This window comes from Leptodactylus fuscus, chromosome 6 (genome assembly GCF_031893055.1).
Source record: "Leptodactylus fuscus isolate aLepFus1 chromosome 6, aLepFus1.hap2, whole genome shotgun sequence".
Taxonomy (NCBI): domain Eukaryota; kingdom Metazoa; phylum Chordata; class Amphibia; order Anura; family Leptodactylidae; genus Leptodactylus; species Leptodactylus fuscus.
The window spans coordinates 127800977-127815250 of NC_134270.1; the positions used below are offsets into that span (position 1 = coordinate 127800977).

The following is a 14274-nucleotide window of genomic DNA, read 5'->3' on the forward strand; positions in this document are numbered from 1 at the left end:
ATGAGTTCCTATTTTGTCAACTCCACTTTCCCGGTAACTCTGCCTGGTGGGCAGGAACCCTTCCTAGGACAGATCCCGTTATATTCCTCAGGCTATGCGGATCCTTTAAGACACTATTCTGCCAGCTATGGGGCCTCTGGAGTGCAGGACAAGGGCTATGCCTCATCGTCTTATTACCACCAGCAGGCTAATGGAGCTTACACCCGGCCGGGCGCCTGTGACTATGGCGCAGCTGGATTTTACAGGGACAAGGAGGCTTCGTGCGCCATGTCCTCCCTGGATGACCAGTCTCCTCACTACAGCCAGGAGCAGAGGAAACCGGACTGTGCACACAGCAAACTGCTCTATGAGGAGCCTGAGGACGCCAAGTGCTCCACACCAGTCTACCCCTGGATGCAGAGGATGAACTCGTGCAATAGTAAGTGCTATACCCTATCCCATGTGCAATAGGTGCCCTGAAATCTGCCATATGTGCAACTTCACTGCTCCCTGCTCAACTTTTACTCCAACTCCTCACATCCTCCTCCTGTATCTCTCCATTGTGGTGACATTGTATGTAGCTCTGTGCAGTCCATGACATGACCCCCTGTCATTCTCCTCTTATATATGACATGACATTGTAGCTCTTCTGTTATACATTCTATTATGTCCACTATCACCCCTGTCTGTCTCTGTACTGTCCCATACAGACATTGCTCTCCTATACAGTTATCTATAAACATGCTGTAAGTATACATTATGTACATTGCAGCCTTCTATATGCATACTGTAGGTATAAATTATATACATTGCAGCTACCTATAAGCACGCTGTAAGTATACATTATGTACATTGCAGCCATCTATATGCATACTGTAGGTATACATTATATACATTGCAGCTTTCTATAAGCACGCTGTAAGTATATATTATGTACATTGCATACTGTAGGTATACATTATGTACATTGCATACTGTAGATATACATTATGTACATTGCATACTGTAGGTATACATTATATACAATGCAGACATGCAGCACTTTATTCCTAATGAAAGTTTAGTGTAATGAAGCAGTCCCAGGTGATACTTTAGCTCAGTGACTTATGGCCAGCTCCAGACTGGAGAATTGCCCCCACATTTCCTCGTGTGTTGTGTTGTGTGTTGTTTGTAGAGCTGGACCTGCCGCCCATTACTCAGAATACAAAGTGCTGGATCCATTAATGCACACAGCTTGTGGCGATCAATACATTTCATTATCACTTAAATGCTCGAATCTATTATTCTAACCGGTTGGGGCAAAGCAAAGAATTCAGTAAGCGATCATATAGCAGATAATACTGGGATTACAGTCACTATTACAGTCACACCCCCATTATTCTAGATGGGTAAAAATATGGGGGTATTTAACCTGGTTATATAATTCTTGTCTAAATCAAGTATAATACATATACTGAGCCCATAGAAAATTCTTGTTCATATATTAAGCCCATACAAAATAAATCGAAATCCTGTATAAACATATTAAGATAGTTCAGTTCTTTTAGGATTGTATAAATGTATGCAATGGAGGAAGAATACCTATACCTACATGTATACATGTATACCTCTATACCTACCTACATGTATACAGATAGATATATATATATATATATATATATATATATATATATATATATATGCTGAATATATATATATGCTGAATATATATATATATATATATATATATATATATATATATATATATATATATTCAGCTTTCATTTACATTTATTTAAATCTTGACAGTCTACCTGCCCCTTGAAAAAATATCCCCCCCAGCCCCTCTACTATATATATATATTAGTAAACACATAAGATTTGTATAGTAAACTACATATTTCTTATCTTCCAGGTTCAGTATTTGGGCCCAGTGGAAGGAGAGGGCGACAAACCTACACCAGATACCAGACCCTGGAGCTGGAGAAGGAGTTTCACTTTAACCGTTACCTGACCAGAAGACGCAGGATCGAAATCGCTCATTCTTTGTGTCTGACAGAGCGACAGATCAAGATCTGGTTCCAGAACAGGAGGATGAAATGGAAAAAGGAGAGTAAACTCCTGAACTCTTCTGTGCAGAGCGCAGGAGAGGAAGAGAAAGCAGCCGAGTAACTGGCGCACTCCCAGCGCCTAATCCTTGTATCTTGAATAAATTATTATTATTGCACACAGGACTGGTAAAGATCAGATTATCTGTATTATAACTACCTATATGTCTGACTGTCATCGCTCTGCAATACTGGATTATACTCCCTGCAATATATATATATATATATATATATATATATATATATATATATATATATATATATATGTTACCAGGGGTCTTGTCTAGGTGTTCCATGCACGATTTGGCATATATTGATTTTGTTGTCGGGTGCATTATTTCCATGTCTACTGAAAACTCTAAATACTACCTAGAAAGTCATTGTGAAATGGTATATTTTTATTATTATTATTGTTGTTATTATTATTATGATTATTAGTTTTCAATGTGTGGCTGTTCTTTTTTTGTTGTTTTTTTTCTCTCTATTTGTAGTCGGGTTGTTTTTTGTTTGTTTTTTTCCTCTCTATTTGTAGTCGGGGTCGGCCTAGTGATCTGACCTGTCCATGACAAGGACCTCTACTAGCTAATAATAGTGAATGGGATCAGATCTACCCACAGTGATGTTTTATTACAAGCACAAATAGTCTTATGTCTGTATTTTGTAGCCCACCACCCCTGGGAATTCCGACTGACCAAACATCCGTTCTCATTATAAAACACTGGCTGTGTTCCTGCACTTTCCCAACATGAAATGAGAGAGGTACAGTATTATGGAGAATGGAGAAATTCAGGCTCCAGCAGCTCAGCCTCCTCTAATCCAATTCCCTCTTCTTCTGAATGCTAGGCAGCTCGTCTGGGGGATTTTATTCAATGTTGTGGACAATGAATACTTGTGGTTTATTTTCTCTGTATATTTAGCATTATGGATTCACATAACTGCTGGAAATAAAACATGGCGTTTCTATGAAGAGCAATACAAGTCTAGCTTCTTTCTTCCATGGACTCTTTAATAAAGCCTGTCATTCATTGCTATCATATTTCACTTTTCTTAATGTGAATAAAACTGGAATAACATTGGGACTTCATGATGATTTTCTAAGTCTTTTTCTTTCTCTATTACATTTAATACAATCCCACATACAAAGACAATGGAAGCAAAGTTGGATGCGTTTTTTTTTAAGTGGTGTAATAATATATGGCAGCTTTTATATACCACAATAGGAGCATATCCAGATTTTGTACTGGGTCAATAAATCTATACATTGAGATCGGAACCCGACTATATACATTTCATACCTTTTATATATTTTATATGCTTTAGCCTTCCATTTTTTTTATTTTTCAATGTATTTTTAGGCATCACTCTAAGTGTTTTATGCGTCTTTACTAGTGATTGTATCGTCTAGACAGTAAGTTTAATGTGGGATCGGGCGACTTTGATTATTATTGGATATTCTGACATCTAATTCTGCCTAATTATATTAAGAGTGAGAATTATAGGTCGTTATTAAAATCCAAAAATCTAAAAGCAGGGCACTTCATGGGTTATTTTCTGGGTGTGTACCCCGCCGCAGTGCCCCGTCTTTCCGGTAGGTGGCGCAGTCTGCTAACAGGCAGAGCTCAGATTCCCAATGATTTTTTTTTGGAAGCTGTACATTGACTTGGGCCTAACGATTCTCAGATCGTCATTATTTGTAACCATAGAGCATGAATTACCTCTTGAGGTCATCAGTGAGAATTTACGACTGGTCAACAAAAGCACGTGATTTCCAAACGCACCCACACCCCCATATTTGGCCGCATACATAGCAAAAACGAAGTACAGTGCATTGCTATAATTCATTAATACATCATAAATCGTCAGACGCGGGGTGATCCACAAATCAAGCCTCCAAATTCACCCAAATGAGTTCCTACTTTGTGAACTCGTTCTCAGGGCGCTATTCTAATGGCCCCGACTACCATGTGTTAAATTATGGCACTGGCAGCAGCAGCAATGTGAACGGTGCTTACAGGGAGGCAGGCAGCATGCAGCCCACCTCTTATGGTGCTTACAACTACAATGGCATGGACCTGAGCGTCAGCCGGGGCAGCGCAACCAGCAACAGCAGCAGCGCCGACAGCAGTCACCACTATGGGGATAACACTGGGGGCTTCCCAGCCCAGGGGAGCAGGTACAGAGCCGCCTCCAGCTGCCCCCTCTCCTCCCCAGAGTCCCAGAGCCACGGGGGAAAGAGCGAGCAAGTTCCGTCAGAGCCGACAACATCCAGCAGCAGCAGCCACTTCACAGAGGTAGAAGAGACCAGCGCCTCCTCAGACCCCGAGGAAGCCACCCCGAGACCACAGCAAGACAGCAGCCCCCCTGGAGCCACCACTGCAGACGGACACACTCCTCAGATCTTCCCCTGGATGAGGAAGCTGCACATCAGTCACGGTACCGCTGCTTTTTACTTTCCATTTCACAGGGGCGAGGAGAGGAAGCCTCGGTGCCCTATATACCATGGTATATGCACACATGTATATAGACTGCTGTGTACCATGTCACATAGAACAGGTATGGGATGTATATCTATACACCAACAAATAAAAAACCTCAGCAAGGAAAATGTAGCGAAATTCAGTAATAAATTTAAGTATTGTACAAATGACTTGTGAATCTGATATGAAATAGGCCATATAATGGCATCAAATCCTAAAGATAGGGAAGAGTAAAAAGGGAGAAAGAGATGTGAAGGGGATAGAGAGAAGAGAACATACAATGTAGTATGAGGGAGAACAGGATGGGGGGCTCAAGAGGAAATACAGAATTTCTGAGGGCGATAGAGAATAGAATAAGAGCATTCCAAAGTGTTGGGGTGCTGTACATTTTGGGGGGCAGCAGATACAATAGTAATTGCAATGTAATTTGTTGGCCAATATCATTAACTGATTTGTTCCTGGAAAAATAATAGAAGCACTGTGGAAGAATAAGAAATATATTTTTTTTTGGGTGCAGATACACTAGTAATGGCATTGTTATTTGCTGCCCAGTATCATTAACTGATTTGTTCCTGAAAAATAATAAAAGCACTATGGAAGATTAAGAATTGGGTTTTTTTGGGGGTGCGGGGCAGCAGCAGGTCCAAGTACAAGGGTGGTGTAGGGTAAAAGCTATGGAATAGGCAGGTTTGAGAATAAAGGTGTAAAGTGGGGACAGTAATGTGTAATATAAAGGTGTAAAGTGGGGGCAGTAATGTGTAATATAGAGGTATAAATTTGGGGCAGTAATGTGTAATATAAAGGTATAAAGTGGGGGCAGTAATGAGTAATATGAAGGTATAAAGTAAGGGCAGTAATGTGTAATATAAAGGTATAAAGTGGGGGCAGTAATGTGTAATATGAAGCTATAAAGTAGGGGCAGTAATGTTTAATATGAAGGTGTAAAGTGGGGCAGTAATGTGTAATATAAAGGTATAAAGTGGGGCAGTAATGTGTAATATAAAGGTATAAAGTGGGGGCAGTAATGTGTAATATGAAGGTATAAAGTAGGGGCAGTAATGTGTAATATAAAGGTATAAAGTGGGGCAGTAATGTGTAATATAAAGGTATAAAGTGGGGCAGTAATGTGTAATATAAAGGTATAAAGTGGGGCAGTAATGTGTAATATAAAGGTATAAAGTGGGGGCAGTAATGTGTAATATGAAGGTATAAAGTAGGGGCAGTAATGTGTAATATAAAGGTATAAAGTGGGGCAGTAATGTGTAATATAAAGGTATAAAGTGGGGCAGTAATGTGTAATATAAAGGTATAAAGTAGGGGCAGTAATGTGCAGCATTAGGGTATAAAGTGGGGGCAGTAATGTGTAATATAAAGGTATAAAGTGGGGGCAGTAATGTGTAATATAAAGGTATAAAGTGGGGGCAGTAATGTGTAATATGAAGGTATAAAGTGGTGGCAGTAATGTGTTATATGAAGGTATAAAGTGGGGGAAGTAATGTGCAGCATTAGGGTGTAAAGTGGGGGCAGTAATGTGCACAGGGCCCCCCACATTTATTATCTGTCTCCCCATCATGCAGACATGACAGGTCCGGACGGCAAGCGGGCCAGGACAGCTTACACCCGGTACCAGACCCTGGAGCTGGAGAAGGAGTTCCACTTCAATAGGTACCTGACCCGGAGAAGACGCATAGAAATCGCACATGCATTGTGCCTATCTGAGCGCCAGATCAAGATTTGGTTCCAGAACCGCAGGATGAAGTGGAAAAAAGATAATAAACTGAAAAGTATGAGCCTGGCCACAGCAGGCAGCGCCTTCCAGCCCTGACAGGGGCAGACACCAGGACTGCACCTTACACCCATCTGGGACACCTTAGTGGCACTTGCTGGGCTCCTCCACAGGACAATGGCGGCTCTTGCCCAGGATTCCCCATCTTCTCATCATTTCTAGCTGTGTACAGTGGCTCAGTCGCCGTGATGTTCCCTGTCTGTGATGTAAGATATGCTGCTTTGTATGGACTACATGGCATGTTCATCCAGATCCTCAGTCTCCTAACTTATTTATAATTGATAATAAAACGCTGCGTTATTGAATGGTTTCCAGGACAGGTAGGCTTGTGGATGCATTGCGTTATTTCAGTGTCCTTGCTTGCTAGTTTGGTGTTTGTTCATTGTTCTCTTATTACAAGGTATTAGATTGAAGCTGCTGTCACACCAGTAAGTGTTGGGGGAGTGAGTGACATGTCTTGTCTATTGGTACCTGTATTGTCTGTCTGCCTGGGGATTTGCCAATCCATTGTTGTATTTGTATTATTAATAAAAAAGATGTTTCACTTATTGGTCAGAGGTGTCTTATTGTCTGTGTCTTACTTTTCTTTATCTTGCTGCATGTTCCTTACCTTAGTAAATAATTGTATATATAAATTTACACAGACCATCCATGGATTACAAGGGGGTCAAATAAATATTTATCGTAAGATCAATCGAAACGATTTCTCTGTGCTGGGAAAGTTCTAAAAAGTTTCTACAAACTTCCCAAACTCTGAACACACTTTCACCTCCCTCCATAGTCAGAATCAGTAACAAGTAGAAATGAAGTCAGAGAGGATAAGACTTACCCCAGTCCTGCTAGGCCTTGTGGAGGAGTCACATCCCAATCCCTATTGCTATTTTAGCAGAGGCAAACTACACCCAAAGTAGGTATGACATTTACATGTCAAATGGCTACGGTTTTATCTAGAAGTTAGATCGTAAAAATGGCCCAGACCTCAGACAGATACCCCCTCACTGGCTCTCAAAAGTCACGTGAGCTCCATAAACTTAGGTTTATGGTTTTAGGGAGTTGACAATGTACAATATATTTCACATTCTCCACAATGTTAAGTGACAGTTTAACTGGCTTGTGAGGGAGGATTGCAGCAGATGAGCTGTGCAGGGAATGACACACACACTGCAGGATCCTGCTCAGTGCACAGGGCCACCAAAACGTAAGTAAGACCTTATTCACACCACATTATTATAGCAACTGGCTGCAAAACACTCGCATGTGCAATGAGATGCCGGGAATATTCAATAGGAAGGATGGGGATTCATGATGGATTGTCTGACAGTGTGTGGATCGTTATCGTTAGCAGACATGACGGGGATCGATCCTTCAGAGGATCACATTTTACTAAAGAAATTGTATGTACAATATATATATATATTATAGAATAAATTGCATGTACAATATATAGAAATGTAAAATTATCTTAAATTGATACTACTTTACTAATAGATATATGTATATTTTAATCGTGCAAAGCAACCAGAATCGAGGCAAATTGTACAATGAAATAATAATAAATGGTATGACAAAGATAATTTAATTAAGAGATAGGAAGGTGGGTAAATAAATGGATGGATGGATGGATGGATAGATAGATAGATAGATAGATAGATAGATAGATAGATAGATAGAAGGTTAAAATAGATGATAGATAGATAGATAGATAGATGATTGATAGATAGATAGATAGATAGATAGATAGATAGATAGATAGATAGATAGATAAGTGTATTTTATATATTTTATATGTATGCCAATCTATATCACAAACATCCTTTTCGTTTCATTGCATGACATGAAATCGTCTATAAATTGTTCACTCGATAAGATCGTTTAGGATGATAAGACAATAGATGATAAATAGATTTTCGTCCTGTAATGATAAGCTATAAAATATTTCGGCTACATTAAACCCGTCCTGTTATCACTACATATAACATAGATTATTTACAGTGGAGAATTCAGAAGCAAATACAACATCTGTTGTGGCTTCAGTTCTCTTCTCAAAGTTCACCTCAATGCATGTCATGAGAAATGGATTTAGTTGGGAATTACAAATGACGAATCATCTATGAGGGTCGTTTAGCGAGTCAAATTACAAAGGAAGACTGTGCTGAGATTGTTGGTGCTTTCTGCTCCTGCCTGGTTATAGGTGGGGTTAATAGACGGGATGTGTTTCTAGGGGTAAATCTACATTGAAGTTCCTAATCACTGCAGATGATTGCGGCAGAGATTGCAGGATGAGGGGAGTCTGGGGGCAAAGAGCTGTAGGTGCACATGAGGATGGTGTCTGTACAATAAACAGGAAAGCAAGGATACGGCTGTGCAGACACAAAGGGGTTTACTGGGTTACTATTTGTTTCCTCTTTTGTTCAGGGAAGATTTTTAGATCTGTCTAAATAAAAGTGATTTATTTAATAGGCAGGAAGAGATATAATCCCACCAAAATGTGTTGTGTAGAAATCCATGTGTGTATGTATTCTTTATTTTATATATATATATATATATATATATATATATATATATATATATATATATATATATAATTTGCTATTATTAGTAAGCTTTGCATTCTGGTTAGTTCTAATATTAGGCAGCAGAGCAGTGGTGGGCACTGTATAATATTGGGCAGCACTGCAGTGGTGGGAACTGTATAATATTGGGAAGCCCTGCAGTGGTGGGCACTGTATAATATTGACAGCACTGCAGTGGGCACTGTATAATATTGGGCTGCAGTGGTGGGCACAGTATGAAATTGGGCACATCATAATACTGGGCAGCACAGTATAATATTGGGCAGCACTGCAGTGGGCACGGTATAATATTGGGCAGCACTGCAGTGGGCACAGTATAACATTGGACAGCACAGTATAATTTTGGCAACAGTATAATATTGGGCAGCAATGCAGTGAGCACAGTATAGTATTGGGCATGGTATAATATTGGGAAGCACAGTATAACATTGGGCAGCACAGTATTATATCGGAAACAGTATAATATTGGGCAGCACATTATAATCTTGGGCACACTGAGTCACTGGCACTGCAGCCTCGGCTCCTTGCACTTTTCACCCCCGGGCCCCTGTTGTACCCTGAACCCTCCTTCACCTTTCCTCCATCATCATTGTGCTGAGAATGAACTATAATTACTAAACTCTCCTTTTCCTCTTAATGCGGGGAAGTTTGTGGAGTGCGATGTTTTATTTGCTGGTAAGTAAGTAGGTGATGGAAATCTGCTAAGCGATTTAATTAGGAATATCAAATGAAAAGCAAAGGGGGCACAAATGAGCTGAAAAAGCGCAGCTATTCTAAACGATTAAATCGCCATTTTGGCAGGATAATGGGGTTTGCATTCTGAATGGGAGAAGCTTTGCACATACCCCATCAATTATTCATAGAGAGAGGGATCATTGCGAGGTCAGCAGTCTGGTGCAGAGAACAGAACCAAGCACATCTCACCCTCCTCTGCCGGGAATAGTCGCCCGAGCTCCATTCAGGACACTGACACTATAATAAGATTCATATTAATAATACATATAGAATGAATTCATGTTCATTCCTATATATATCCCTCTCCCCTATATACAGTCCAGGTCACAAAAAGATATCCTACAAGAACCAGGCGCCTTTACCTCCTGACCCTGTAGAAGAGGCTAAGTTCATTGCAGTCACGGTTCTGTCTGCCGTTGCAGTGACTTGCAGTACCCTATAGTGACCAGCAGAGCCCGCTTTAGACCAGGTTCACACACAGTTTATGGCCATAAATACAATGACCACCCTGCTGATAATTCTACCTTACAAAACATCCTGTATCCTATTCCTATCCATATTATTATTTGATATATGAAACACAATAAAAATACTTCATCCAGTAAAATGAATCCATCTGATTTAGAGGAAATATAATCAAATCCTTGTACAAGTGATCTACCTGCAAATTCCAGCTAATAGCCCTGATATGTTTATGCTGCAGTTCATTCATTGCGTTATTAATACAGTTATAAAACATTTCCAGCTCCTCCATAAAGGATCAGGAGAGAGCAGGATACAAGGCGTCTGTCCCAGCCCCAGGGCAGCCTGACAGCGTCTTGTTAGCACCGTATTATGGTCCTGGAGGTCAAGAAGTGGAGGGTCAAAAGTTTACGTATGTAATTCACTGCTGCAGTGATCTATAGATCCTCAGCAGATTCCAGCTCCTTCTATTACAGAGAAGGGGATTTGTCATGTCTACCTAATACAAAGCAAACGAATATACAGTTTAGAGTATATTATGTATTAATATGTATTATGCGCAGGTTACAGCTTAATATGTACAGTAATGTCACACAGAACAAACTCACTGCGACATATGAATGCTATTCAGTGCACTGAAAGACTAGTAAAGAGCATGGTCAGGCAGTATACTATGTAATAACCCCAAATGGCAGGCATGGTTATGTATCCAGTGAACCCTATTACTATACAGACAATATCAGGCAAGGTAATAGCAATTGTTCTATAGTCAGCAGCCTGGATGTAACACAGTATAATATTTTCAGAGCCTAAGGAGAATGTCTAATAATATAGAATACACAGGATAGTATATAGCTGCTATGTGGGAATGACCGTATACAGTGCAGGGCTGTGTATAAGTAGTTGTCAGGGGAACCCCCGAAATTGCATTTCTATAAGCACTAACTTAACGACACTTACTACCAATATTATTATTATTATACTACTTAATGTAATGATGATGTTTAATTAATATTATGATGGTATATTACATTACACTTTTAATATAGATAATGAATGGTGTAGCACAAAGGTACATAACAGTTTGCACATTATATCATTTACATAAAAAGATACCAAAAGAAAGGATTTAACATTTTTGTGAACTGACCTCATTCCGATAAAGCGAAATATAGAGTCCTTATAGGACAAGATAACGAAACTACCAAAATTATAGCATTGTTTAAGTACTATAATACATTGAATGTAAGGGATAGATTGGGATGGGATAACTATACATATATGTATATAGATATAGACATCTCAAAATAAAAATACAAATAATAATAACGATAATAATTATTTGTAATTATTATTACATTACTATTATTCTCTCCATGTGTTGTAATGTTCGTATTTTTACTTTATTGCTTATTAAACACATAATAATTAATTGAATACACTGACCCTGTTTTTTTCCCCATATATATATATTGCATGTATTGTTTTGTTTTTATTTAATTTTAGTGCTTGTTTATTATTTAAAGCATTATATGTAATTGAATGGATTTTATTGATACATATAATAGAGGAACATTAAATATGCACATATATATATATATATATATATATATATATATATATATATATATCATGCAATGATCAATGTATTAAACCTTTACACTGTAGCATTCTGACATTCACATACTTGAAACTCTTCCTATAGTGGCAAGTGTAATAACATAATGTTTATAACCATAAATGACAACTAAATGATAAGATTCCAATTTCCCTTCTATGCACTATTTTCCAGTAATGGAAATATAGCCGCCACATCAGACAACCACTTGTTTATTGAGACTGTATTTCATATCATATGCAACACTAAGTATTTTTCCCTCTCCTTGTGCACCTGAGCTTTATGAAGTTACCTGCTTACTATAATGCAGAGACTATTGTATGAATCATGTGTTATTCAACCTGCTATGTGTCTGTAGATAGGCAGCATGGTGCAGGCTGTCTCCATGTATGTAGTGTTAGTGCAGACTCTGTATACAGGCAGCATGGTGCAGGCTGTCTCCATGTATGTAGTGTGAGTACAGACTCTGTATACAGGCAGCATGGTGCAGACTGTCTTCATGTATGTAGTGTGAGTACAGACTCTGTATACAGGCAGCATGGTGCAGGCTGTCTCCATGTATGTAGTGTGAGTACAGACTCTGTATACAGGCAGCATGGTGCAGGCTGTCTCCATGTATGTAATGTGAGTACAGACTCTGTATATAGACAGCATGGTGCAGGCTGTCTCCGTGTATGTAGTGTTAGTGCAGACTCTGTATACAGGCAGCATGGTGCAGGCTGCCTCCATGTATGTAGTACAGGCTGTGTATAGTGGGAGAGGCCAGCACAGGGTGAATCGCAGGTCACAGCTTGTAGGAACTATATGAAAATGCCAGCGGCGATCACACACACCACGCCTCGCTGTTTAACAATGACTGACAAACTATGAGATTAATTCCCCCAAAAAAACTGGGGATCTGTGATTGTAATGGGCTCATAAGGCCCCTGTGCCTGACCGCACCAAGGAGCTGAGCCCTGGACTGCACTACTATTATTCTGATGTAGCAGAGGAGCAGGGGCTCTGCTGTAAGGTCCTGGGCTCACTGACATCTAATATTTTACTCTCTGGAAGAAAGCAAGACATGCAGGAGGAGGCAAGAAGTGAGCAAGGTATGTGATCATGGCAGGGAAGAGGTGGAGGGAGGCAGCAGGGGGTGGCAGCATACAGGTAGACAGGAACATATAGGTGTTGGGACATGGCTCATATAATACGTCTAATAGATAGCTAAACACATAATAATATTAATAATTACCATAACAATATCATTAACACAACACAACATTAAAGAAATACTGAAGAGGCCTAATCTCTGGGAATCTTATCTCATGGGTGACATCAGTGACTGGAGAGATGATCTCTTTAATTTAAAACTAGATTGAATCACATTCGTAAAGATGGATATTGCATGCACAAATAGAAAAAAATACATTAATATATATATATATATATATATATATATATACAGACATTACAGACTGATATATTAAATATAGTTCATATATTGATATTAGCTGCATATATAGACAAATGCATTAGATATAAACTTACAGATTGAAAGATATATATATATATATATATATATATATATATATACACATACATACATCACATACAAGCTACATGAATAGATAAAGATATTAGATACATAGACAAATGTATATCTATTTATCAGATGTATATATATATATATATATATATATATATATATATATATATATATATACATGTATATACACATATGCCGTTCTTTCTTCCTCTATTTATTTCCATTTTATAGGGAAAATAAACCTTTTTCGTTTTACAATTATTTAAAGTCATATTTAATCACTTTTATTGTGTATACAAACCCTAAATCCACTGGTTATAAATGGAGGCGATGTATGCTAGATAATAGATGGAATATTCATTGTTTGTTTGATACATATTTTCATTTTCTATATCTTGATATGTATGATATTTCTGTGTGAATAAGCTCCTCTATATGCCTGTGAACCTTTTAGTGCCCTTAAAGAATTGTTTATGGAAAATTGTCGAAAGAGTTAAATGGCGACTTTGGTGAAGGCTCTGCTTTCATGTTTTATCTGCCCCAAAGTGACATTATTTTGTCCAGTGTGAGCCCTGTGCAGTCTGTCTAGTGTTTGGGAGGGACAACTAATGTTATACAGGTATTATTTGCAAGGTACTCTATATATCTATCTATCTATCTATCTATCTATCTATCTATCTATCTATCTATCTATCTATCTATCTATCTATCTAGAGAATGAGAGAGACAAACAGACAGAGTGCAACTCGAAGCCACCCTGTTCATGGTATGTTGTATCTGTTTCATATATTTCAGTATTCCTGGGATTTCTATATATATTTCTTGCATTGTTTCTATATAATGTGATCTGCGGATTTGGGGTTCGCATGTACTGATAAATCGCTCAGGATCTGCCAGGAAGCCATGAGAAGATTCTGTCTGTCTTCTGTATGTACCCTGTAGATCCGAATTTGTGTGAGGACAATCATTTCACAAATTCGTGTCTGGGGGGATATGCAGTTGACATAAACGCTACAGGGGCAAAGATGG

At 38.7% G+C, this 14274-nt stretch overlaps 2 protein-coding genes across 2 annotated transcripts; both read left to right on the plus strand.

Moving 5' to 3' along the window:
• HOXB6 (homeobox B6) lies at positions 1 to 2257 on the plus strand. Its single transcript, XM_075278709.1, has 2 exons — positions 1 to 418; positions 1874 to 2257. The coding sequence occupies exons 1-2, from the start codon at positions 1 to 3 to the stop codon at positions 2128 to 2130; spliced, it is 675 nt and encodes a 224-aa protein (XP_075134810.1). The 3' UTR covers positions 2131 to 2257.
• A 1713-nt stretch (positions 2258 to 3970) lies between these two features.
• HOXB5 (homeobox B5) lies at positions 3971 to 6368 on the plus strand. Its single transcript, XM_075278711.1, has 2 exons — positions 3971 to 4499; positions 6121 to 6368. The coding sequence occupies exons 1-2, from the start codon at positions 3971 to 3973 to the stop codon at positions 6366 to 6368; spliced, it is 777 nt and encodes a 258-aa protein (XP_075134812.1).
• Positions 6369 to 14274: the final 7906 nt, after the last annotated feature.

Bases quoted from the DNA above. Each gene is read 5' to 3' on its own strand.
- HOXB5 (XM_075278711.1), top strand. From the start codon at position 3,971: ATGAGTTCCTACTTTGTGAACTCGTTCTCAGGGCGCTATTCTAATGGC. The intron at 4,500-6,120 runs GTACCGCTGCTT...CCCATCATGCAG, and splicing joins GAAGCTGCACATCAGTCACG to ACATGACAGGTCCGGACGGC.
- HOXB6 (XM_075278709.1), top strand. From the start codon at position 1: ATGAGTTCCTATTTTGTCAACTCCACTTTCCCGGTAACTCTGCCTGGT. The intron at 419-1,873 runs GTAAGTGCTATA...CTTATCTTCCAG, and splicing joins GAGGATGAACTCGTGCAATA to GTTCAGTATTTGGGCCCAGT.